Source organism: Panthera pardus, unplaced genomic scaffold (genome assembly GCF_024362965.1).
Source record: "Panthera pardus isolate Hobbes unplaced genomic scaffold, ASM2436296v1 HiC_scaffold_11, whole genome shotgun sequence".
Lineage (NCBI taxonomy): Eukaryota > Metazoa > Chordata > Mammalia > Carnivora > Felidae > Panthera > Panthera pardus.
The window spans coordinates 14,421,168-14,445,180 of NW_026526666.1; the positions used below are offsets into that span (position 1 = coordinate 14,421,168).

The 24,013-nt window shown below is 34.8% G+C and overlaps 1 protein-coding gene across 1 annotated transcript in view; it reads right to left on the reverse strand.

The window, feature by feature from the left end:
• Positions 1-24,013, reverse strand: part of STXBP3 (syntaxin binding protein 3) — a 56,801-nt gene that overhangs the window by 11,922 nt on the left and 20,866 nt on the right. The window contains exons 5-13 of the mRNA XM_019457699.2: positions 23,707-23,785; positions 22,279-22,379; positions 18,150-18,304; positions 13,532-13,622; positions 10,580-10,704; positions 7,968-8,063; positions 7,776-7,833; positions 3,285-3,350; positions 2,443-2,523 (exon numbers count right to left, since the gene is read on the reverse strand). Of these exons, the coding sequence (XP_019313244.1) occupies positions 2,443-2,523; positions 3,285-3,350; positions 7,776-7,833; positions 7,968-8,063; positions 10,580-10,704; positions 13,532-13,622; positions 18,150-18,304; positions 22,279-22,379; positions 23,707-23,785 (852 nt within the window). The remainder of the gene's footprint in view (positions 1-2,442; positions 2,524-3,284; positions 3,351-7,775; positions 7,834-7,967; positions 8,064-10,579; positions 10,705-13,531; positions 13,623-18,149; positions 18,305-22,278; positions 22,380-23,706; positions 23,786-24,013) is intronic.

Sequence of the window (24,013 nt, forward strand, 5' to 3'; positions counted from 1 at the left end):
CTTTTTAAAAATACCTTAAATTATGCCAAATTTTAATGTAACACTGATGATACTTCACAAAAAAGTAGGCATCACTTGTAAACTATTGACTGTCTAAAATATAAAAAGTCAAAAAATAATTCAAAGAAAATCATTAATCTAAACCTATGCTAATATGGTAGCCTTGAGCCACATGTGGTCAATGAGCATTTGAAATGTGGCTAGACTAAATTAAGATGTGCTTACAAGTGAAAACACCAGATTCTGAAGACTCAGTTTTTAAAAAGGAATGTAAAATATTTCACTAATAATTTTATATTGATTACATGTTGAAATAACATTTTGAATTTATTATGTTAGGTCAAGTATATTACTAAAATTAACTATATGTGTTTCTTTTTACGTTTTAATATGATTACAGCTGACCCTTGAACAACACAGGTTTGAAGTGTGTGGGTCCACTTATACATGGATTTTTCCTTTTCCTTTTTTTTTTTTTTAAGTTTATTTATATTTAGAGAGAGAGACAGAGAGAGTGAGCAAGCATGAGTGGGGGAAGAGCAGAGAGGGAGGGAGAGAGAATTCCAAGCAGGTTCTGTGCTGACAAAGCACAGAGCCTGACACAGGGCTTGAACCCACAAACCCTAAGATCATGACCTGAGCCAAAATCAAGAGTTAGATGCTTAACTGACTGAGCCACTCAGGCACCCTGGATTTTTTCAATAAATATAGCACAGGACTTTATTTTTATTTTTTTTTAGTTTTTATTTAAATTCCAGTTATTTAACATACAGTGTATTAGTTTCAGGTGTAGAATTATGTGATTCATCATCACTTAAATACAATACCCAGTGTTCATCATAACAAGTACCCTCCTTAATACCCATGACCCATCTAGCCCATCCACCCACTCCCTTCCCCTCGCCTCCAGTTAACTATCAGTTTGTTCTCTAAGTTTCTTGGTTTGCCTCTCTCTATTTCCCTTCCCCATCAATGTTCATTTGCTTTGTTTCTTAAATTCCACATATGAATGAAATCATATGGTATTTGTCTTTCTTGGACTTATTTTGTTTAGCTTAATAGTCCCTCGCTCCATCCACATTGTTCCAAATGGCAAGATTTCATTCTTTTTTTTATGGCTGGGTAATATTCCTGTATACACACACACACACACACACACACACACACACACACACACACACTTCTTTATCCATTCCTCAGTCGATAGACACTTGGGCTCTTTCCATAATTTGGCTATTGTTGAACATGCTATAAATACTGGGGCGCATTTGGCCCTTCGAATCAGTATTTTTGTATACTGTGGGTAAATACCTAGTAGTGCAATTGCTAGATCATGGGGTAGTCCTATTTTTAACTTTTTGAGGAACCTCCATACTGTTTTCCAGAGTGGCTGCACCAGTTTAGCACAGCACTTTTATTTTATTTCATTTTAATTAATTAATTAATCAATTTAGAGGGAGAATGTATGTGTGAATGTGCAGGCACATGAGTGGGGGAGGGGTAGAGAGACCACAACCTGAGCCGAAATCAAGAGTTGGACACTCAACTGAGCCACCCAAGCACCCCAGCACAGTACTTTAAATGTATTTTCTTTTATGATTTTCTTAGAAACATTTCATTTTCTCTAGCTTACAATATCATAAGAATACAGTATATAATATGTATAACATACAAAATATGTATTAATCAACTGCTTATGTTATCAGTAAGGCTTCTGGCCAACAGATGTTATTAGTAGTTAAGTTTTGGGGGAATCAAAAATTATACATGGATTTTTTACTGTGTGGGCAGTCAGCGCCCCTGATCCTTGTTCAAGAGTCAACTGTACTATACTATTTAAAATTACATGGGGTATCTGGGTGGCTCAGTTGGTTAAGCATCTGACTCTTGGTTTTGGCTCAGGTCATGATCTCACGGTTTGTGGGTTTGAGCCCTACATCAGGCACTGTGCTGATGATGCAGAGTCTGCTTGGGATTCCCTCTCTCCCTGTCTCACTGCCTCTCTCTCTCTCTCTTTTAATGTTTTTTAATAAACATTAAAAAAATTAAAATCACATATGGCTTGCATTCTATTTCTCTTTGCACTAAATAGTTTGGCGTTAAAGAGGGGCCTCTAAAACAAGTTAAATGTGCCAATGCAGTACTCTGCAGGATGCTGCATTAAATGTTGTACCTACTGAGAAAGGCCTGCCAACAGTGCTACTCTGAAACAATGTTCTAAATACTTAAATTATTCCATTTAACCAAAAACACATAATCACAGATTAGGAGGAACTGCTTACTATGATACTTATAGCTACATGATAATGTTGGTGAATAGTGATGTATTTAAATACTGCCTAGTTGAGTCCCCTTCTAAGAGAGATTTTGTGGTTTAGCACACCTTACAAAGTTCATTCCGGAAATGTATTAGGACATACGTATTTCTCACTCTGCACATACCTGTTCACTTTTGCAGAGCTTTTCTATATTAGGCTTGAATTTATTCATGCAATCTTCTGCTAAGTTAAGATGGACAACTTGCTGAAAAACAAATCAATCATTTAAATCATTTTAATTTCTTTTTAAGCAACTGATAATACTAAACTTGTAAGATGGGCCTGAAGGAAATTATGGGCTTAGGCAGAAAGTAGGTACCGTGTAAAGCAAGGAAAATAGCTCAAGAAAAAGAAAAAAGTGACAATTAACATGGTCCACAGGAGACAATCAACAGACAGCAAAAAACAGAAGGGTTGAGTATGTGTTGGGTTTAAGAGTAATGAAAAAGAAGCAGAGAAAGAAAATCAGCTAAGTCCTTAAAGTTTGAATTTATATTATTGGTTCTTGATTAGGGTGCCATATGATAAAAAATGAGTTAAAATTATTCTGATAATGACTCATAAGAAAGAATGATACACCACCACCACCAACAAAAGTTTACCTACCAACGTGGCTTAACTGCTCTTAACTACTAACACATAACTATTAAGGAACCAAGTAGAGTAACAACCAATGGTCAATCCAATATTAAATTTTCTTATTAAGTTGATAAATACAAAATTCTCTGTCTGGCTGTTCAAGACAAAGGTATAAAAAGTTTAAGCTGGATTTGGATGAATCTACATTATATACAGAGAATACTACTGAGAAGCTTAAGTATTTGGAAAATTTCCCAGACCTAGACTAAAATTTTAGAGGTTAACTAACACCAACTATCCCATGACACCCACTACTAAACCTGACTATAGAACTGGACGACTAACAAACTAAAAATGATAAAGTATCTCATATACAATACTGCTTACCTTAGTAATCTGTTTACGGAAATGGGGCATCTTTTTCATCAGTTGCGCAAGAGCACTAAGTGATGTCTAGAAAAAAATCAAACATTTTTAAAGCAAACTTATAATTCTGGTATTTTATATAAAAATTGTTAAATCTTGTAGTTTTATTGTTAATTTTCTAAGTATTTGGCAAATTAAAAAAATTCAAGAGGCTTCCAGTTTCAGTCACAATAAAGTAGCTAATTTCAAAATTACTCTACCTCCATAAACAAAAATAGAATTGGACAAAGTAAATAAGACAACTCTCAGGCAATGGCTAAGAAAAACTGCTCACAGCTAAGATACGTAAGCAGAAGAAAGCACTGAAGGCGATCCCTGCACTTACCCTAGCTTTTCCCTTGAGCACTTTAGAAAACATGGTGAAAGGAAATAGAATTCAACTAAAAAGCACTAGTCTCTCCAGGCAGAGGAAAAAGAGGTCAGAGTTTGGGGCTGGTGAGACAGGGTTTGGGGGGCAGGGTGCTAGGAAAGAGGCAGTCACAACATAACTCAAAGATATAACTCAAAGAAGGGTTGTCTTTGGATCCCTGGCCAAACACCAACCTGCACATGTAAAGGGCAAAACTTTTAAAGGTCTAACACAGAGGGGCACCTGGGTGGCTCAGTTGGCTAAAAGCATCCGACTTTGGCTCAGGTCATGATCTCACGGTTCGTGGGTTTGAGCCCCACGTGAGACTCTGTGCTGACAGCTCAGAGCCTGGAGCCTGCTTCAGATTCTGTGTCTCCCCCTCTCTCTGCCCCTCCGCTGCTTGCGCTCTGTCTCTGTCTTTCAAAAATAAATAAAACGTGAAAAAAAAACTTCAAAAAAAAAAAGGCCTACCAGAGAACAACGGCTGGGTGCCTAAATGCTGAACAGAGATTTCAGAGGGGTCTTAGTGCTAAGAAAATACTGGCATTCTCTGATCCAAAGAAGACAGTGTTAAGGGAATATCCCCAGAGATTAAGTTCTAGTCTAGGACTATGTCTCTGAACTAAAGGAAATATGCTAACCATAACAGTGCCTGACATGAAGTGGCAACAAAATTAAGATTATTCATCAGCAAATTAAATCCCTGCCAGAACAGAACTCAATACTCTTTGCAGGGAGAACATCATCTAGAGCTTCTGCAATGTAATCTGTGATGTCTAACATACACGAAAATATTACTGGACATATAAGACAAAAAAAGTGATCAATATTGAAGTGATAAAATAGTAAAAGTAGACTCAGGACAAAGAAGATGCGGTATATATACACAATGGGATACTACCAGATGTAAACAAAGAATGACATCTTGCCGTTTGCAACAACATGGATGGATCTAGAGGGTATAATGCTAGTGAAATAAGTCAGAGGAAGACAAGTATCATATGATTTCACTCATGTGGAATCTAAAAAACAAAACAAAAGAACAAAGAAAAGAAGAGACAAACCAAAAAAACCAGACTCTTAACTGCAGAGAACAAACTGATGGTTACCAGAGAGAACATGGGTGGAGGCATGGGTGAAACAGGTGAAGGGGATTAAGAGTACACTTATCATGATGAACACTGAATCATATATGGAATTGCTGAATCACTATATTGTATACCTGAAACTAATATAACACTGTACGTTAACTATACTGGTATTAAAAAAAAAAAAAAAAGGTAGACCCAGGACAATCCAGATGTTGGAGTTAGCAGACAAGGAATTCAAAAATAGCATATTTATGTTAAAGAAAACAGAGGAAAAGATGGACTAAATGGATAAAAAGATACAGTACTTCAATAAAAAATTAGAATTTATTTAAAAAATTCAATGGATGTCTTGGAACTAAATGCAATATTAGAAATCAAAAACATAGTGATTCCTTTACAATGCTGGAGGGACTATAAAATAGTACAGCCACAGTATTTTGGAATTTTCTTATGAAGTTAAACATATATTTACTGTATGGCCCAGCAATCTCACCCTTAATGGTCTATCCAAGAGAGTGAAAACATCTTTTTACACAAAACCTGAATGTTTTATAGTGGCTTTATTCATAATTGCCAACAACTTGAAAAAAATTTCAATGTTCAGCAAGATGGGAATAAACACAGTGGAGTACTTCTAAGCATTAAAGGGTAAAACCACTGTTACAGCCAACATGAATGTCAAGTGCATTATCGTAAATGAGAAAAGTCATACTGTATTATTCCATTTAGATGACATTCTAGAAAAGGCAAATCTACAGAGACAGAAAACAGATTAGTGGTTGCCAGGAGATCAGAGTTGTATACAGAGGTTGTCTACAAAGAGGCACAAGGGAATTTGGGGGAGGTGGTGGAACTATTCTATAACTTGACTGTAGTTATATGATCGTATGAATTTGTCAAAACGAATAGAATTTTATACTATAGAGAGAAAACTTTACAAATCAACTTAAAAATAATAGATAGAATGGGTTTAACAGTATACTGGACACAAAAGAGACAGAAATAGGAGACTCAAAGGTTAACAGAAAATATTCAATTTAAAGTAGAGAGGGAAATATGGGGGGGAAAGAACAGAATGTAAAAGATGTGGAATATGGTAAAAAAAAAAAAAAAAAAAAAAAAAAAAATCTCTAAAACACAAGTGAATGGAGTCCTAGAAGGAAAGGAGAAAGATTAGGACAAACATGAGGAAATAATGACCAAGAATTTTTACAAATATGATGAAAGTTATTAATCAGTGATTTAAGAAGCCCAACAAACCCAAGGAAGATACATATTTTATATATATATATATATTATATACATTATACACATTATAGTAAGAAATATGATGGCCAAATTGTTAAAAATCAAAGATAAAGGGAAAATCTTTAAAAAGCCACTTTATCTTCAGGAAGATAACATGACAGCTGCTTTCTTTAATATAAAATATGGTAGCCAGAAGGTGATGTTTTACAATCTTCACATTGCTGAAAGGCAAACTGCTAACCTTTCATTTTAAATGCAGCAAAAGTGTAGCTGAAAAGCTTACAAAACAAAGATAACCTCAGATAAAACAAAAATTGAGAGAATTCATCTGGCCCTTGGAAAAACTGAAGTTATAAGGAATAAGTAACAATACATCTCATAAATATGAGGGCAATATAAAAGTCTATTGAGAATTTAAATAATAACAACTTAAGTTTATAAACACATGTTAAAGTAAAATACACGATGACAATGGCACAAAAGAGGAAGGAGGAAAATGTAGTTAAACTTTTACAAGGCTCTTGAATTCTTCAGGACATGGCAAAAGTATACTTTAAGGTAGACTGTGATAATACATTTAGTAATACCTAGCATAATGACTATAAAAAGGATACTAAAAGATAAAACAAATTTATATTGGAGATAAAATGGAATCATTAAAAAAAATACAATACATAAAGGTGACAGAAAAGAAAAAGACAAAAGGACAAAACAAATAGAAACAAGATGGTAGACATAAACTCAACTATATCAATAATTATATGAAATATTTATGGACTAAACATTTCAATTAAAGACAAAATTGTCGGGGTACCTGGATGGCTCAGCTGGTTAAATGTCTGGCTCTTGGTTTTGGCTCAGGTCATGATCTCACGGTTTTGTGGATTTGAGCCCTGCATCAGGCTCTGTGCTGACAGTAGGGAGCCTGGTTAGGATTCTCTCTCTCCCTGACCCTTCCCCACTTGGGCGTGTACGTGCACTCTCTCTCTCAAAACAAATAAACAAACTTAAAAAAACTATTTTAAATGTATAAAATTGAAAAGGGTCAGGCTAAATTTTCTTTATTCACAGATGATATTATTGTGTACTCTTTTGGAATGATGGAAATGTTCTCTATTTTGATTTAGGTGGTGGTTCCATATATATATATGTGTGTGTGTGTGTGTGTATACATATACATATATATGTAAAAAGTTACTCAGTATACACTTAAGATTTGTGCACTTGGGTAAATCACACCTCATTATTAAAAAATCCAACAAGAATGCATTTATGAAATTGACTAAATGGCTTTTTAATTTTTTAAAATATTTTTTATTTATTTTTGAGACAGACAGAGAGAGAGGGAGAGAGAGAGAGAGAGAGAGTGTGTGTGTGTGTGTGTGTGTGTGAGCACAGGAGGGGCAGAGAGAGAGGGAGAAACAGAATCCGAAGCAGGCTCCAGGCTCTGAGCTATTCAGCACAGAGCCCGATGAGGGGCTTGAACCCACAAACCAGGAGATCATGACATGAGCTGAAGTTGAACACTCAACTGAGCCACCCAGGCGCCCCAAATGGCCTTTTAAAAATAAACTCAAATGAAACAAGACAGACGAAATGTTGCCAACTGTTGAAACTAGGTAATGGGTACATGGGAGTTCATTTCTTCTACTTTAGTGTGTGTTAGAAATTTCCCAAAGTGGAAAATTAAATAGTTAAAATACACATTTTAAACACACTTTAAAATCCACCATCATTAGTTTGAATGTTAAATAAAATTCTTACCTTTCCTTCTGTTGCTTTCTTTGTTGATGAAATTTCCTTCATTAGTTTGGGAATTTCCCTGTCAAATTTGAGAAAATTATTTAGATTTCTAAGGTCTAACTCTTTACAGAAATATATTAAGATTACAAAATGTACTTTCAGGTACTTAGTGCCTAAAAAATATGGAATAAGAATTAAAATGGGTTCACATACTCTAATACAACTGCAATATGCCGATGTCGAATTCTAACCCAGAGGTCATCATCTTCTTCAAGGACGGCCTCCTTTTCTTTCCCATCTGTTTTGTATCTACAAGCAGGCAGAAATATAAAACTTTTGGATTATCTCCCACCTAAAGTGGAAGAAACATCTTTACAAACAATAATTTTAAGACATAGCTCAAGAAACTGAACAATACATATATATATTTAATCCATTAATTTTAGGAGGATAATGAATATCTACTCAAAAGTAAGGCATATTGGTATCCTTACATTCAAAATCAAAGTTGTATGTCTACCAAGACATTTTTGCTTTCAAATGTTAGATTCAGCTACATTAAAGAGTTTTAGCTCAGCAAAATGGTACTTTATGAAATATTAAACATTCTACAATCAACTCTAAGAACAAGACTGAATTTATATTAACAATGTGTTCTAATTGCTTAAAATACTATTTTGATGTGCTAATAACCATCAGCACAACTATTAAACACCTGTTAAATGTCACCCCTAATGTAGCCTATTAAATACTGAAGGTGTTTCAGAGTTCACATTTTCACAAACATGTATCCAAGTATATAAAATCATAAACACATGTCATCTGTTTCTACATTCTTCCCTAATCCTATAACCACATCTCCAATGAAGAATGAGAAAGGATATGAGAGAAAAACTAACGCAGTCATAAAAAATTCTGATTGCCTTAATAAGTCCTACCGAGGTGAGTAGAAATTCAAGAGGTTCATGAACCTACTCAAAATGGGCTTTTTGACTGCCTCCCCAAATGTAACATCTCCCTTCTTTTTTAATGCAGATAGCCTCCTTCCATCTATAGTGCTAAGGAGATTCAATCATCCTTGGAACTGTCAATTTCCTGAGCCAAGATTAGGAAGTACAGCTTTGAACTTTCCCAGCTCTAAACTGAAGATAATAAATATAGATTTCTACTATATGAATATAATCCCACTTCCATAGCTCCAAAAATTACAGGCCCCACGTATAAAACCATTTACCTATGCAGTCTTAATTGCAAATACCCAAAGGTAGAATGAGAGCTTAATCAGAAGATACATTAAGGACACAGCAGCCTATCTGCCATTTAAAATGTAACTTTGTACTTACATAATTCTTTTAACCTTTGATTTATAAACAAAGATTAAGACAGCAAGCCTGACAATACTAAAAGATGATGACAACCCCATTTTAAAAGTACATTTAAAGAAATTACTAATATAAAAAACAGAGTATGGATACTTTGAATTTCCTGCTTTGTACTGTCTCCATTAACAATTGTAATGGAGCACAAACCATAGGGAGTTCAAACTTTCATCTCATTTTATCCCTGGACTTTTTTGATTCATAAAAGGGAGTATTGCTGGTGTTTTTTTTTTTTTTTTTTTTGTTTGTTTGTTTGTTTAATAGGTCTCTCCCTTACTCTTAAAAAAATTAAAACTTTCTTTCCTTGCCAGCAAATTTAAAGGGGATAAATATTTTAAATACTAGGTTAGAACTGCCTGAAATGTCTGGAGCCAAGTCCTTCAGTGTCTATTAGTTTCATTCCTTTCTAATCTCTGGAGCAGTGCAGGCTTACAGACCTAAAGGACAACAGAGGTAAACAGTATTATTCTCTCCTGAAAATTCTCAATAAACTGTTTGAAACTACTTTTATGTTAGAAAAATAAGCTATATTGATTTCTCTATGTCACCAGATGTAATATAAATTACAGGAAGGAAATTCAGAAGCCAGAATTTGACCAGAATGCAAATAAGCATACAATAGAAAATACATAAATATATACAACAGAAAAAAGATCTTTTTAATTTATTAAAATTACTGAAGTAATTTACACAAAATTTCAGAAAACTAATTTTCATTTTTACTACTATGCTCAAGCAGTAAATCTTAGCTGAAAAACGCCAATTTGGACTTAGAGATTATGATATCAAACAACATGTAATATACATATGCCTGTACATATATATATATACTCATAATGACTCACAAAAATACAGTAAAATGGATCCCTAATAGAAAAATTATTTCACTTTTCATTTAGCTATTTGGCCTCACTTTTAAAGTAAATATGCTTATATCAGAGTTAAGTCAATAGGTACTAAATTAGTTAAGACTATATCTATTCTCAATAGCTATCCTATTCAGTTTTCCAGTATTCTAATCTTCTTAAAGATATTACGTTGACAAGACATACACACAGATACCTTTGGGTGGGTGATTCAGAATAATTACAGCCTAATAAGTTTGAATATGGTTTCCACTTCAATAAATATAATAGTGGGCCAGGTATTTACTCTTAACATAAGCAAGAAGCCCAAATTCCACTGGTTTAAATGTAACTTTGTTGTAGACATAGTTAAGGAAGCAACTACATCAAAGAAGCTTCAAAGCAGTCAAATTACCCATTAACTTACAAGGTCAAGGTATTTTTTAATACACTATGATTATAGGGGTAAGAGAATAATAAAGTTTCTGAATAACAAAGTTACAGGGGCATTAGATTTCTGGTGCCTACACAAATCATTAAATGCTCATATCCTATATGCTCTTTGTATATGCCCTTTATATGCCCTTCAAAATATACTTGCTTGTATGTATCATTCTCAATTGGCAGTAGATCATATGCCATTGCCTGAAAGGTCAGTTCATGCAGGACAGTGGACACAGGATCAAAGCCACGATCAATTATTATGAGCTGGGAATGAGTTTTACCCTGGAATAACAAGATAAAATTATCTTCAGAAACTTCAATTTGTGTGAACACCTTGTTAATATCTCAGAAAACAAAAGCAGACTTTTCCTAACTTCTGTCTCATTCTTAAGAATGTGAAGTTCTATTAAAACAGAAAAATTGGAGTGGCACAATAGGGGAAAAACCAAGACTACAAAACTGAAAACTTATAATTAAGGAGCCAAACTTGATATTACAATATTGTGAAAATTTGTTTTAAAAAAGCAACATCTGCCTTGCACTAAACCCATTTTCTTAGGAATTTAGTTCCATAAACATTAAAACTGATATAAATTATGAACGGCAGTCACTACTTAGGCTCTTTGTATTACACATGTGCTAAGCAAAAAAATATATATTACTCAATTCTTATAGCAACCCTATGAGGCAGGTATTATATCTCCATTTGACGAAGGCATTAGAGCTTAAAAGTCAGCAACCTGACTAAATGACATAGCTAGTAAGTAGCAGAATGGAGATTCAAACCCATGTCAATTTCATTCCATGCCTATGCTCTTAACCATTATGCTATTTAAAAGGATTATACTGATACCAGCTAAGATGGCAAATCAAAATGAAAGCCTTGTTATCATTAATTCACAAACAGCAGTAATTATTAAACAGTGAATAACAGTGCTAGGAAAAGTATTGTTAATACTAGTATCTTTCATATGCTCTATTTTAGAAAATAATAAATTATTTGGATTATTATTTAAAGCAGTCAGAAATAACTACAACTCATTAGATAGATATTTCCTATTTATTTACATATATCAGATATAAGTAAATTACATGAGAAAGACCTTTAAAAATTGTTTTATTTAACATTTACTCATTTAAACCTTGAGACAGTATGATACAGTGGTTAAGAATACAGGCTCTGGAATCACATAGATCCAGGTATCAGCCCAGTCTTGACCACTTTCTTGCTAAATGACTTTGGACAAATTGCTTAACTTAAATATCTCAGTATTCTCATTTGTAAAACAAAATATAACCAGAACCTCTGCTGTATAAGATTATTGTAAAGACTTAATGTAGGGGCACCTGGGTGGCTCAGTTGGTTAAGGGTCTGACTTGGGCTCAGGTCATGATCTCACGGGTCGTGCATTTGAGTTCCGCATCAGGCTCTCTGCTATCAGCACAGAGCCCACTTTGGATCCTCTGTCCCTCCCCTTCCCCCTCCCCTCCCTTCCTCCCTCCCTCCCTCCCTCTCTCTCTCTCTCAAATAAACTTAAAAAAAAGAAAAAGATTTAATGTAATAACACCATGAAACACTTAGTGCCTAGGATTTGGCAAGCCTTCAATACATTTAAGTTATAGGTCCTCAAAAATACAAATATGAAAAAGATGGTGCAATGTAAGTGTTATATCAGGGCTTGGGGTTATGACAATACGTGGGAGGAAGTATCATTTGACCTGAAGAGTCACGAAATGCTTCAAAAAGAATGTGACACTTCATCATGTTCTCAAATGAAGGAAAAATACCAAGCATTTGAAGGATGTATAATTTCCCAGGCAGAAAAATGGAAAGTACAAGTTTGTTTTTTTGTGTGGATCTTGCCGTTTTTTGGTTTTTTTTCATTGAAATCATAAAGGACAAAAGGATATTTACTAACATACTGACAAAAGGATATTTACTAACATACCCATCATGTATCTCTTCCTGCATTCAACATACATTGACTATTACTATGCTACACACTGAGCCACTGTCTTCATCACTACACCAGAACAGCTTTCACCAGACCTCTAGCAACTCTTAAAAGTTGTAAGCTAACATTATATCTAAGCTTATACCCTCCTAATCCAGTGCAGGTATTTGTGAATTTCCCTGTTTCACTATGCCTCTGCCAAAGAATCCTGTTATCCAAGCAACAAACCCCTTCTTCCATCATGTTGTACTCATTCTTTAAGTTCAAGAGCCTCCTCTGGGATGCCTTCCAAGACTCCAGTTAGAAGATTAATCCACTGCCTATGTTCCCACTACATTCTATGTATTATTTTTTTCATTTCACTTATTAAAGAACACTGTATCAGTGGTTTCCCTTGCCCATCTCCTCTTCTAAACTGTCAACAGTTTCTTCTGCTCATTTAATATGGCTTCCGAGCCCCCTGGCCCCACCTCCTTCAGTTTCCTCAGACTCTTCATTTTCCAACGCAAGCCTAAATGCTGCTATTCTCCAGGACTCAACCTCAGTCTCTGATTACTTTATACTGTCTTCATAAGATAATAACAGCTGCCATTTATTAAACTCCTATACGTGCTGAACATGTTAATTCACCTATCTTCATGCCAACCAAGCAAGCTATATGTTTATCGCATCCATTTTATAGATGAAAATACAACTCAGAGTAAATAATTTGTATAAAGTCACAGAGCTAGCAGTAAGATAAGAATAACTATTAAATGTTTACTCAGCAAGCATCATTGTAAGAACTTTAAAAGTAATAACTCATTTAACCCTCTACTTTATAAAATAGGTATCCTTATTATCCCCATTTTACAGTTTAAAAAACTTAAGCACAGAGAACTTACATTTTTTGTCCAAACTAACATATCTATGAATTAAAAATGGCAGAACCAGGAGTTGGACACAGTCCTTACTTCAAAACTCTTATCTTCCCCACTAAACCACAACATTATTAAGGTTCCCTCTACCATCTATATTAATTATTCTTAAATCAATACTGGGGATCTATATCAATGATTCTCAAATCAACACTGGAAATGAACAATAATTTTTTTGGTTTATGAAGAAGTAAGACAGACTTTGTTCATAATCACTATTTGCCTTTTACACATTACCTTTATTAGGCTCTTTTCATCAATCTTGTAGTAGTTTTCAAGTTTTTTTTCAACAAGCTGGGCAAGCTTACTGGCATTATCTAGAGGTTTACTATAAGTGGAAAAAATGTTCAAACAATTATCCTTCTTTCAAAACACATGTTATACTAGCATAAAGCTGAATTCTAAAATTAAACCATGCAATAATTTATTAATTTAAAAGACTTTATAAACACAGAAAAGTTCAAATAATACATCAAATACAATATTATACCAATTTGTCTGGATTTTACAAATGTAAACCTTATCATATGTGCTTCAAATTTTCTTAAAGAAAATAATATATTATAAATAAAACTGCAGGTCCCTTTATTTCCTTCCCAACTCCTAATCTTCTCCTCTACCTCCATCCACTTCCAATAGCAACCACTGTCATGAATTTGGTGTGTATTCTTCCTGTCAATGCTGTTATATATATTTACTATTTTACATATGTTTAATAGTATATGTTATATATGTTTGATATCTATGTTGATATACACATACCAAATTTACTCACTTTAGTTTTACACAATTTTCCATCATATAATTATATTGGATTCTATGTATTCATCCCCTTAAAGATGGACTTTAAAAAAAAAATTTTTTTTAAGGTTTATTCATTTTTCAGAGACAGAGCATGAGTGGGGGGAGGGGCAGAGAGAGAGGGAGACACAGAATCTGAAGCTGGGCCCAGGCTCTGAGCTGTCAGCACAGAGCTCGATGCAGGGCTCAAACTCATGGGCTGTGAAATCATGACCTAAACTGAAGTCAGATACCCACCCAGCCTCCCCTTAAAGATGGACATTTAAATCATTCTCAATTTTATACTATTTCGAACAAGAGTGAAACAAATATCTTTGTAAATATACCTCCATGTATGTTTTTCTACATCTAAAAGTATAATTGCTGAATCATGAAGAACATTTTTACTTTTCTAGATACTAGCATATTACTCTCCAAATGAGTTGACCAATTATCCTTCCTACTAGCAGTGTGAGATATCCCAATGTGCTAACACTTAATTAGCTTTCCAGTATAATCTTTTGCATAAAGTCTTGTATATCAGTCTTCTAAAATGATAAAATCATAGTTTAAATTACAACTTCATGACCAGTGGCATTAGCATAACTTCTGAATCTACAGGGAAAAATTCTGTGAAAGGCTCCTCAATTAGCACACCAATCTCAAAAATCTCATTGTGACGGCTTCCAAGAGTGAAAGACTCTTTAGGTTTTATACCTTAAAAATAAAATAGCAACTATAAAGAAAAATTTATTACATGTTTAGCTTTAGAGTATTTTCAAAAGGAAATAATTTTATGTCAGAATTACACTTTAACAGTCCATAAGACATAAAGGAATGCTTTGAGAAACTACAAGTAGGATTTTAATGTAACTTAAAGTATATGAATTTGAAATTAAACAGCTCAGCCAACAAACATGACACATGCAAATGTTTAAAGAAACTTTTAAAAAAGAAATGAGTGATAATACTTACTAGTAATACCATAGTATATTTACTACTACCATTTTACTAGTGTCATGTACTATCCCGAATGCTTTACAGAGTTCTAACAACAACTTAATAAGGTGGGTACTATCATTCCCATTTCATAGATAAGGAAACTGAGGGCAGAAGGGTCACACAGCTAGTAATTAGCAGAGATTAAAATCCAAGCTGTCTGGTTACATACAACAATATGGATGACTCTCAAAACATAATGTTGAACAAAGAAGGCAGAAACAAAAATTTCATATGATTCCATTTTTACCACGTTCAACACCAGGCAGAACTAAAATACATGTTAAAAGTCAGGATAGTAGTAACCTTTGGGGAGAAAAAAGGGGGTAGTGATCAAGAAGGATCATGAGCAGAACCTCTGAGATGCTGTTTATGTTCTATTTCTTGACCTTGGTAGGTTTAGAGGGATATGTTCACTTTGGAATGATTTATCAAGCGATATATATATCATTTATGCACTTTACAGTAAATTTTTATTATTTTTATTATTTATTAAAAAAAATTTTTTAATGTTAATTTTTTTTGAGAGAGAGCACGAGCAGGAGAGGGGTAGAGAGTGATAGGGAAACACAGAATCCAAACCAGGCTGCAGGCTCTGAGCTGTCAGCATAAGAGTCTGATGTGGGGCTCAAACCTGTGAAATGTTAGATCATGACCTGAGCCAAAGTCAGATGCTTAACGACTGAGCCACCCAGGTGCCTCACAGTACATCTTATTTTTAAAAAGAAGCAAATAAATAAAGGTACACGGTATTAAAGTCAAACTTTAGCTCTTTAAAAAAAACAGAAAATCTATTTAAAATGGCCACTGGGGGGCAGCTGGCTGGCTCAGGGTGGAACATCTGACTCTTGATTTCTGCGCAGGTCATGATCTTGCTATTCTTGAGTTTGAGCCCTGCTCTGACAGCAGGGAGCCTGCTTGGAATTCTCTCCCTCTCTCTCTGCCCCTCCCCCGCTCATTCACACATGCTCTCTCTCAAAGTAAATAAACATTAAAAAATAACACTCAGATCAATGAAATAGAATAGAGAACCCAGAAATGTACCCACAAACGTATGGCCACCTAATCTTTGACCAAGCAGGAAAGAATATCCAATGGAATAAAGACACTCTCTTCAGCAAGTGGTGCTGGGAAAACTGGACAGCGACACGCAGAAGAATGAACCTGGACTACTTTTCTTACACCATACACAAAAATAAATTCAAAATGGATGAAAGACCTAAATGTAAGACAGGAAGCCATCAAAATTCTGGAGGAGAACGCAGGCAAAAACCTCTTTGATCTTGGCCACAGCAACTTCTTACTCAACATGTCTCCAAAGGCAAGGGAAGCAAAAGCAAAAATGAACTACTGGGACCTCATCAAAATAAAAAGCTTCTGCACAGCAAAGGAAACAATCAGCAAAACTAAAAGGCAACCGACAGAATGGGAGAAGATATTTGCAAATGACATATCAGATAAAGGGTTAGTATCCAAAATCTATAAAGAATTTATCAAACTCAACACCCAAAAAACAAATAATCCAGTGAAGAAATGGGCAAAAGACATGAATAGACACTTCTCCAAAGAAGACATCCAGATGTCCAACCGACACATGAAAAAATGCTCAACATCACTCATCATCAGGGAAATACAAATCAAAACCACAATGAGGGGCGTCTGGGTGGCTCAGTCGGTTGGGTGTCTGACTTCAGCTCAGGTCATGATCTCACCGCTCCTGAGTTCGAGCCCCATGTCAGGCTCTGTGCTGACAGCTCAGAGCCTGGAGCCTGCTTCAGATTCTGTGTATGTCTCTCTCTCTGCCCCTACCCTGCTCACACTCTGTATCTCTATCTCTCAAAAATAAATAAACATTAAAAATTTAAAAAAAAACACACACAATGAGATACCACCTTACATCTGTCAGAATGGCTAACATTAACAACTCAGGCAACAATAGATGTTGGCAAGGATGTGGAGAAAGAGGATCTCTTTTGCATTGTTGGTGGGAATGCAAGCTGGTGCAGCCACTCTGGAAAACAGTATGGAGGTTCCTCAAAAAACTAAAAATGGAACTGCCCTACAACCCAGCAATTGCACTACTAGGCATTTATCCAAGGAATACAGGTGTGCTGTTTCGAAGGGACACATGCACCTCCATGTTTATAGCAGCACTATCAACAATAGCCAAAATACGGAAAGAGCACAAATGTCCATCGATGGATGAATGGATAAAGAAGATGTGGTATATATATACAATGGAGTATTATTCAGCAATCAGAAAGAATGAAACCTTGCCATTTGCAACTATGTGGATAGAACTGGAGGGTATTATGCTAAGTGAAATTAGTCAAAGAAAGACAAAAATCATATGACTTCACTCATATGAGGACTTTAAGAGACAAAACAGATGAACATAAGTGAAGGGAAACAAAAATAATATAAAAACAGGGAGGGGGACAAGACAGAAGAGACTCATAAATATGGAGAACAAACAGAGGGTTATTGGAGGGGTTGTGGGAGGAGGGATGGGTTAAATGGGTAAGGGGCAGTGAGGAATCTACTCCTGAAATCATTGTTGCACTATATGCTAACTAATTTGGATGTAAATTTTTAAAATAACTAATTAATTAATTAATTAATGTAGTTATTTATTTATTTGAGGGGCACCTGGGTGGCTCAGTTGGTTAAGTGTCCAACTCTTGATCTCAGCTCAGGTCATGGTCTCAGGGTTCATGAGTTTGAACCCCATATTGGGCTCTGCACTGACAGTGTGGAACCTGCTTGGGATTCTCTCTCTCTCCTCTTTCTCTACCTCCTCCCCACTGACATGCTCTCTCTCAAAATAAACATTTTTAAAAAAGTGCTTGCAAATTATACCAAATTTAAGCTCTGAAATTTAGTAACAGGGGGCTATTAGTTGCTTGGAAATTTCAACCTTAAACTTTAAATCTGCTATTTGAACAGCATAATTTTACATGGAGTTTGCAAAGTAAACCTTGCAAACCAATACACTTTAGCCCAGAGATATTACTTACCTCTATATTGGAGATCAAATAGAAAGCATAACATATACAGACAGTATTGAGTGTTCTACCTTTTATATCTTACTCCAGGGTTTTCATCCAGGGTAGCACATACTGTAACTATCTGCTCAGCCATTGCTTCCATAACGGCATCTTTTCCATTTGCATTACTAGGGTCCGGACTGTAACAGTAATAGAATGCATCCGGTACATCAAGAGTATAAACCTAAGTTAGGCCCCCCCAAAAAAAAAATAAGGTCATACTGTGTCAATTGGTGATTTGGTTTAACACACACACACACACACACACACACACACACACACACACACACACACAAATGTGGCTATTATTTGGGACATTAAAAAAATTACTTGCTTAACCATGCTGTTTCCTGAGACCACTGTGTCTTTACCTTAATCAAATCTCATTTTCTCTCAGTCATCTTGATTTCATCCTTTATTTCTTTTCCCACTCTCCTTTCCTGCTTAGTCTACCTCTCTCCTTCATTTCTTGTTTCATACTGTACTATTTGTTTCTTACTACCTGTGCAACAGATGAAGGAATTTGAGGTAGTCAAACTAAACTAAAAATCTAATACCTGACACAAAGAAATACAACAAAGCCAAAGTTGGTCTATATATTTGACATACATTAAAAATCTTAATCTGTTAGAGAATAACCTAGAAATTTTCCATAGTTGATATGTATCTTCAATTCTTTGGTTTATATTCTTCATGTCCTTAAAATAGAGATATGTTTCCCAAAAAGACACAGTATTGTGCCAGACATAGTAATTGGTCTAATCATAGACCACACTGAAACCTCAAAGACACATTTTTTCAACTAACAAAAACATTTACTTATGTGCAAAGAACTGGATTAGAAGGGCGCCTGGGTGGCGCAGTCGGTTAAGCAACTGACTTTTGATCTCCGGCCAGGTCATGATCTCTCCATTCATGGGTTCGAGCCCTGTGTCAGGCTCTGTGCTGATGGTATGGAGCCTGCTTGGGAGTCTCTCTCCCCTTCTCTTTGCCCCTCCCCCGCTTGTGTATGTGTGGCTCTCTCTCACTCAAAAATAAATATTTAAAAAAAGAACTGCATTAGAAATTTACTATTATTATGTTATTTGAAGAGTACAAAAGTGAGGCACCTGGGTGGCTCAGTCGGTTTAGCGCCTCTTGGTTGCAGCTCAGGTCACAATCGCACTGATAGTGGTATCAGCTCTGTGCTGATGGTGTGGAGGCTACTTGGGATTCTCTCTCTCCCTCTCTCTCTGCCCCACCCCCACTCATACTCACGCAGTCTCTCTCTCTAAATAAATAAACTTTTAAAAAATGAATACAAAAGAAGAAGCTCTTTTACTAGGGTTGGGAGTTAGTTCTTCATTAAACCAATTTTTATTTTTTTTAAACAATGATGATAATCTCTCTTAGCCTAGGATGATGTATTGAGTGTAAAAGTAAGTATGTAATAAACATTACATGCTAAACTATTGCATTATGAATAAACCTGCTCATGAAAAGTTTCCTTTCATTGTACATTCATTTCTCTGAACATAACCAACAGCAGCAGGCTGCACATGGATTCAGATTTAGCCATAGCTAATCCACTTATGTCTGTGTTGCTCAAAATCTTGGCTATTATATTAACTGCCAACAAGCACTTCTCTTAGTATACTATTACACTACAGTAGATAATATTATCTGTTCAAAAATACTTACTGCCCCTCCCTAAGGGCCTCTCCCTATAAGAGTATACTTCCCACTCACTAAAGTCAGCCTTGGCTATGGGTATTCGAACATGAGTAGAAGTGACACATGCTACTCCCCACAAAAGCTTTAAAAGCCATTGTGTGTCTCCAACATTTCTCTTTTCCTTTTGCTATGTCCCAGACAAGGGCTAGTCCTTCAGCCTCAGTTCCAGAATGAAGAGAATATACAGCAAAGCCCCAGACAAACCACAATGGACAAAAATATGAGAAATAAACTTGGCTACAGTAATGAACTGAGATTTAGGGAGTTATCACAACAGTTTAACCTAAGCTAATACTCCAATGAACCAAAGAGAATATTAGACCTTATTTTCATTCTACTCTCACATTTCTTCCATTCTTCCATTTCCCTCCTCCTCTTCCTCTCCACTTTCCATTACCACCATACATGTTCCTTCAGACCATTGCCAAATATTTTCTTCAACTTTATGACCCACAGTCAGCTCCTTAAATAAAGACTCCTCCCACCCCTGCCACTTTCATCTACTTTTTTTGCTAATCTACAACTGGCTTAGCTCTATTTCTACCTAAACACCTCCCTACTAACTACACCAGACTCTTTGTACTCTGTAAGATCCACTGTAATCAAATTTCCCTACATTCTTAAATGCTTTCCCTCTAATTGCCTTAATGTATATGTGATAGCACTAATTATCTTAAATCCTGTAAGAAGTAAAGCAAGAGGTTTCTTTAATCTCTTGGACTCATAAATTCAGGAGTGAATCAACCTCCTTCCTCTCCATGCAACCTCTAAATGTGTTTAATGTCCGTCCAACTTGTCTTCTTTGGAGCACTATCCTATCTGACTTTGCATCTGGCAGACAGTATCCACTGCACAAGACCTTGATAAATGCTCACATAGGCCTTTGCTCTTAGCTCAAAGCACTTAGTAGTATTTCCTTTATATCTTCACTTGCAAACAAAGTTGAAAACATTTTCACTGTAATTTCTCTGTAACAGTTATAGTTACTAAGTAAACTCTCAGATGCTTATCAAGGAAATAAAAGCAAAAACTTCTTAGGGGAAAAACAAACCAGACAGGACCTTAAATAATCACATTTTGCAAAGACACAGTAAGAAGATTCTCATGAGATTTCTCTATATAGACAAAAACAAGTTATTCTCATCACCAATCAAATTGGTCAGATAGCTACACAAATCTCTCCTTCAAATAGAGCAACTGCAGAATTTTGATGAATTTTGAGGCTAAAACTATATTTACCATCTGTACAGCAGATGCTCTGGATCCGTTTATAATATTTATCACACTACTATTCATATCCCACATCATTTAGAAAGCCCATTTCACCCTATTTTAAACTTACATATCACATTAAAAGGAACAGGCCTAAAGGTAACCTTTGGCAATAGTGTAACGTTAAACAGATATCTTAAAATTTTACAATCTGGATTATAATCTTTCTTTGCCCAAAATAGCAATAGCTTAAAAGAAAAATCTCTTGGGGTGCCTGGGTGGCTCAGTCAGTTAAGCGACCACTTCAGCTCAGGTCATGACCTCATGGTTTGTGAGGTCGAGGCTGGGAGAACCCCGTTTAGGATCCTCTGTCTCCCTCTCTCTCTGCCCCTCCCCTGCACTCTCTCTCTCTCAAAAATAAACATACATTTAAAAAGAAAAGAAAAAGAAAAATTCCTCTTCTAGGACCCTTATTTCTCTTAAAATATTGACCTTATAGTTCCAAACAACAGTAAACTATTAGAATTCTATGAAATGCTAGAATCCAAACACAGAGAACAGAGCACAACAAAGTTGAGCAATGCACTAGCTGTGTGATCTGGGGCAAGTTACTTAACTTCTTTGATTTCCCCATCTTTAAAATGAAGACAGAATTACCATCCATTCATAGGACTATCATGAGGATTACATGAATATATTTACGGAAAATATTTAGGAAAGTGTCTGGCACATGGAGAATACTACATAGGTGTTTCCTATCACCATCATTATTAATTGAAGGATCATAACTATTCCAAAGTCAAAATGAATTTTTAAAACCCTTCATTTTATAAATTAATGCAATCTATATAATGTTATAGAAAAAATTTGTTGAAGAACATTTGTTTTAATATCACAAATGGTTACAGAAGCTAAAGGTTATTTCTTTTGAGTCATCTAACATTGTGTTCAAAATCTTTTCATTTCATAATCTAATAGTTCTGTAAAACTTGACATACACAGCACTTAGTGGCAGCTGTGAAATTTAAGCTCCACTTTCATAATGTTCTGTTCCAATTTATGCTCCTCTCCTTTCCTTCATCATGAGAAATATTTATTTGTGGATCATTCAAAATTCACCAAATACATAACATATAAAACATCTTTAAGATATACCTTATTAATAAGTAAGCTCATAAAACCAAAATTTTAAATCCATTATAAACTAAAATTAAAAGTAAAACAAGAAAGTACCTGAGATTCAAGTGGAATGAAGGAAATATTTATTTCTTTACATCTTCTTATTGATTTGGAGCAAGAAGTCTTAATTTTGTTAAAGAGACTATCAGGGCAAACTGAGAGGGGGGGGAAAAATCAAAGCATATAACTCCATCTAAATTTTTATTCTTTGGAATAAATCATTTTAACATGCAAGAATATTTATTTTTTACATATAATTAGTGACTTTCACAAAGCAATTTACTATGAGGACAGAGACAATATGTAAATATTTTTCTTCACTTTACAGAGCAAACGTATTCTAGCCAACAGGGCTATAACAGAAATTCCATTTTCCCCATTCATAGGCACCATAACTTATGATTATTTCCTTAGAGAGCTGCTTACACAGCAAACTAAAATTGTTAGGAAGGAAAATCAGATCCAAACTCATGGCTTAATAAACTTTCATAGGACTTTCAGAATTTCTTAGGAATTTATACTGCTTTTCAAAATGTGGCACTAAGTGCAACCATCCCACACAAATAGTTAGTTTTTCCTTGTATCTCAAGACCTTCTCTAATGTCAGGAAATCCTGAGACTAATCCAGAGCCTGTTCTCTCCACCCTCCCTTTACCTGTCTATATCTCTATTAAATCTAGGTTGGAACATCAACCATTGGGTCCTAGTGTCTTTTAACATGATGTTCTTTAGCCTCAAGATTCCTTAAGTTAAAAGAGGCTTCACATTCATTAAATTTTATAACTTCTATAAACATGAATTTCTGTGTAATACAGTTATTTAAAACACAAATACTTATGGCATGACATATTTAAAATGGAAACTATTACTAGGCATGAGATAAATAATAACTTCTAGGAAAAACAATATACTGCTTAAAATGAATTTCTAATAGCACAGACTAAGACTACACTTAGATGAACAGCATTTTTATTTTGCAAAATAATTATGTAAGATATAACATAAAGCAGAATTATATGTGTGTCTGGACTTCTCTGTGATGCTTTTGTTTAGCTGCTTTCTATCTGAACATATGGCATTGCAAGAGAAATGTGACAGATTCTCTCCATTAATATTTGCCAAACAGATGGCAATTTCTCCAGTACCGTCCCAAAGGGTCTTATTTTTGATTATATAATCAAATCCCCAATTAAAACTTAGATTTAAAAAAGAATTCCTCCTTCATCAGCATAAAATTTGAGATACAGCTCTCACTACCAACCCCCCACCATTGTATACCAGCAAAAATGACTGACTCAGAATTTAATTTTCTATCACTTTAATATGAATTAGGATAGATATGATCTTATATTTTTAGATTTTTTCTAATCTAATTAGAACAAGCAATAAATAGAAAGTTAATATTATAATAGTACTATAAGAAATACTTTATAATTAATAGGATTTTAAACAATGAAGCAATACTTTTACAAAGCTACTTACAGTCAGTGAAGTATATATATGCTGCTTTGTATTTGTTCTCGGACTTACTTGCAAAATCACGTAAAAAACATTCTACAGACTTAAAAAAGGTTAGATGTTAATACACATTTAACAAAATACTAATTTAAACGTGCTAGCTTTTGAAGTAACTAAGATTATTCTTTTTCAATAATAAAACAAAACCTTAACTATCTCAAAGTTTACTTTATAAGCTGATTTTTTTTAAATGCTATGTTGTCTAGCAGTAACAGCTAAAAACCTAAGAAGTAGTAAGGTAATATGTATAAACAGAGTACTGTTTTGGCAA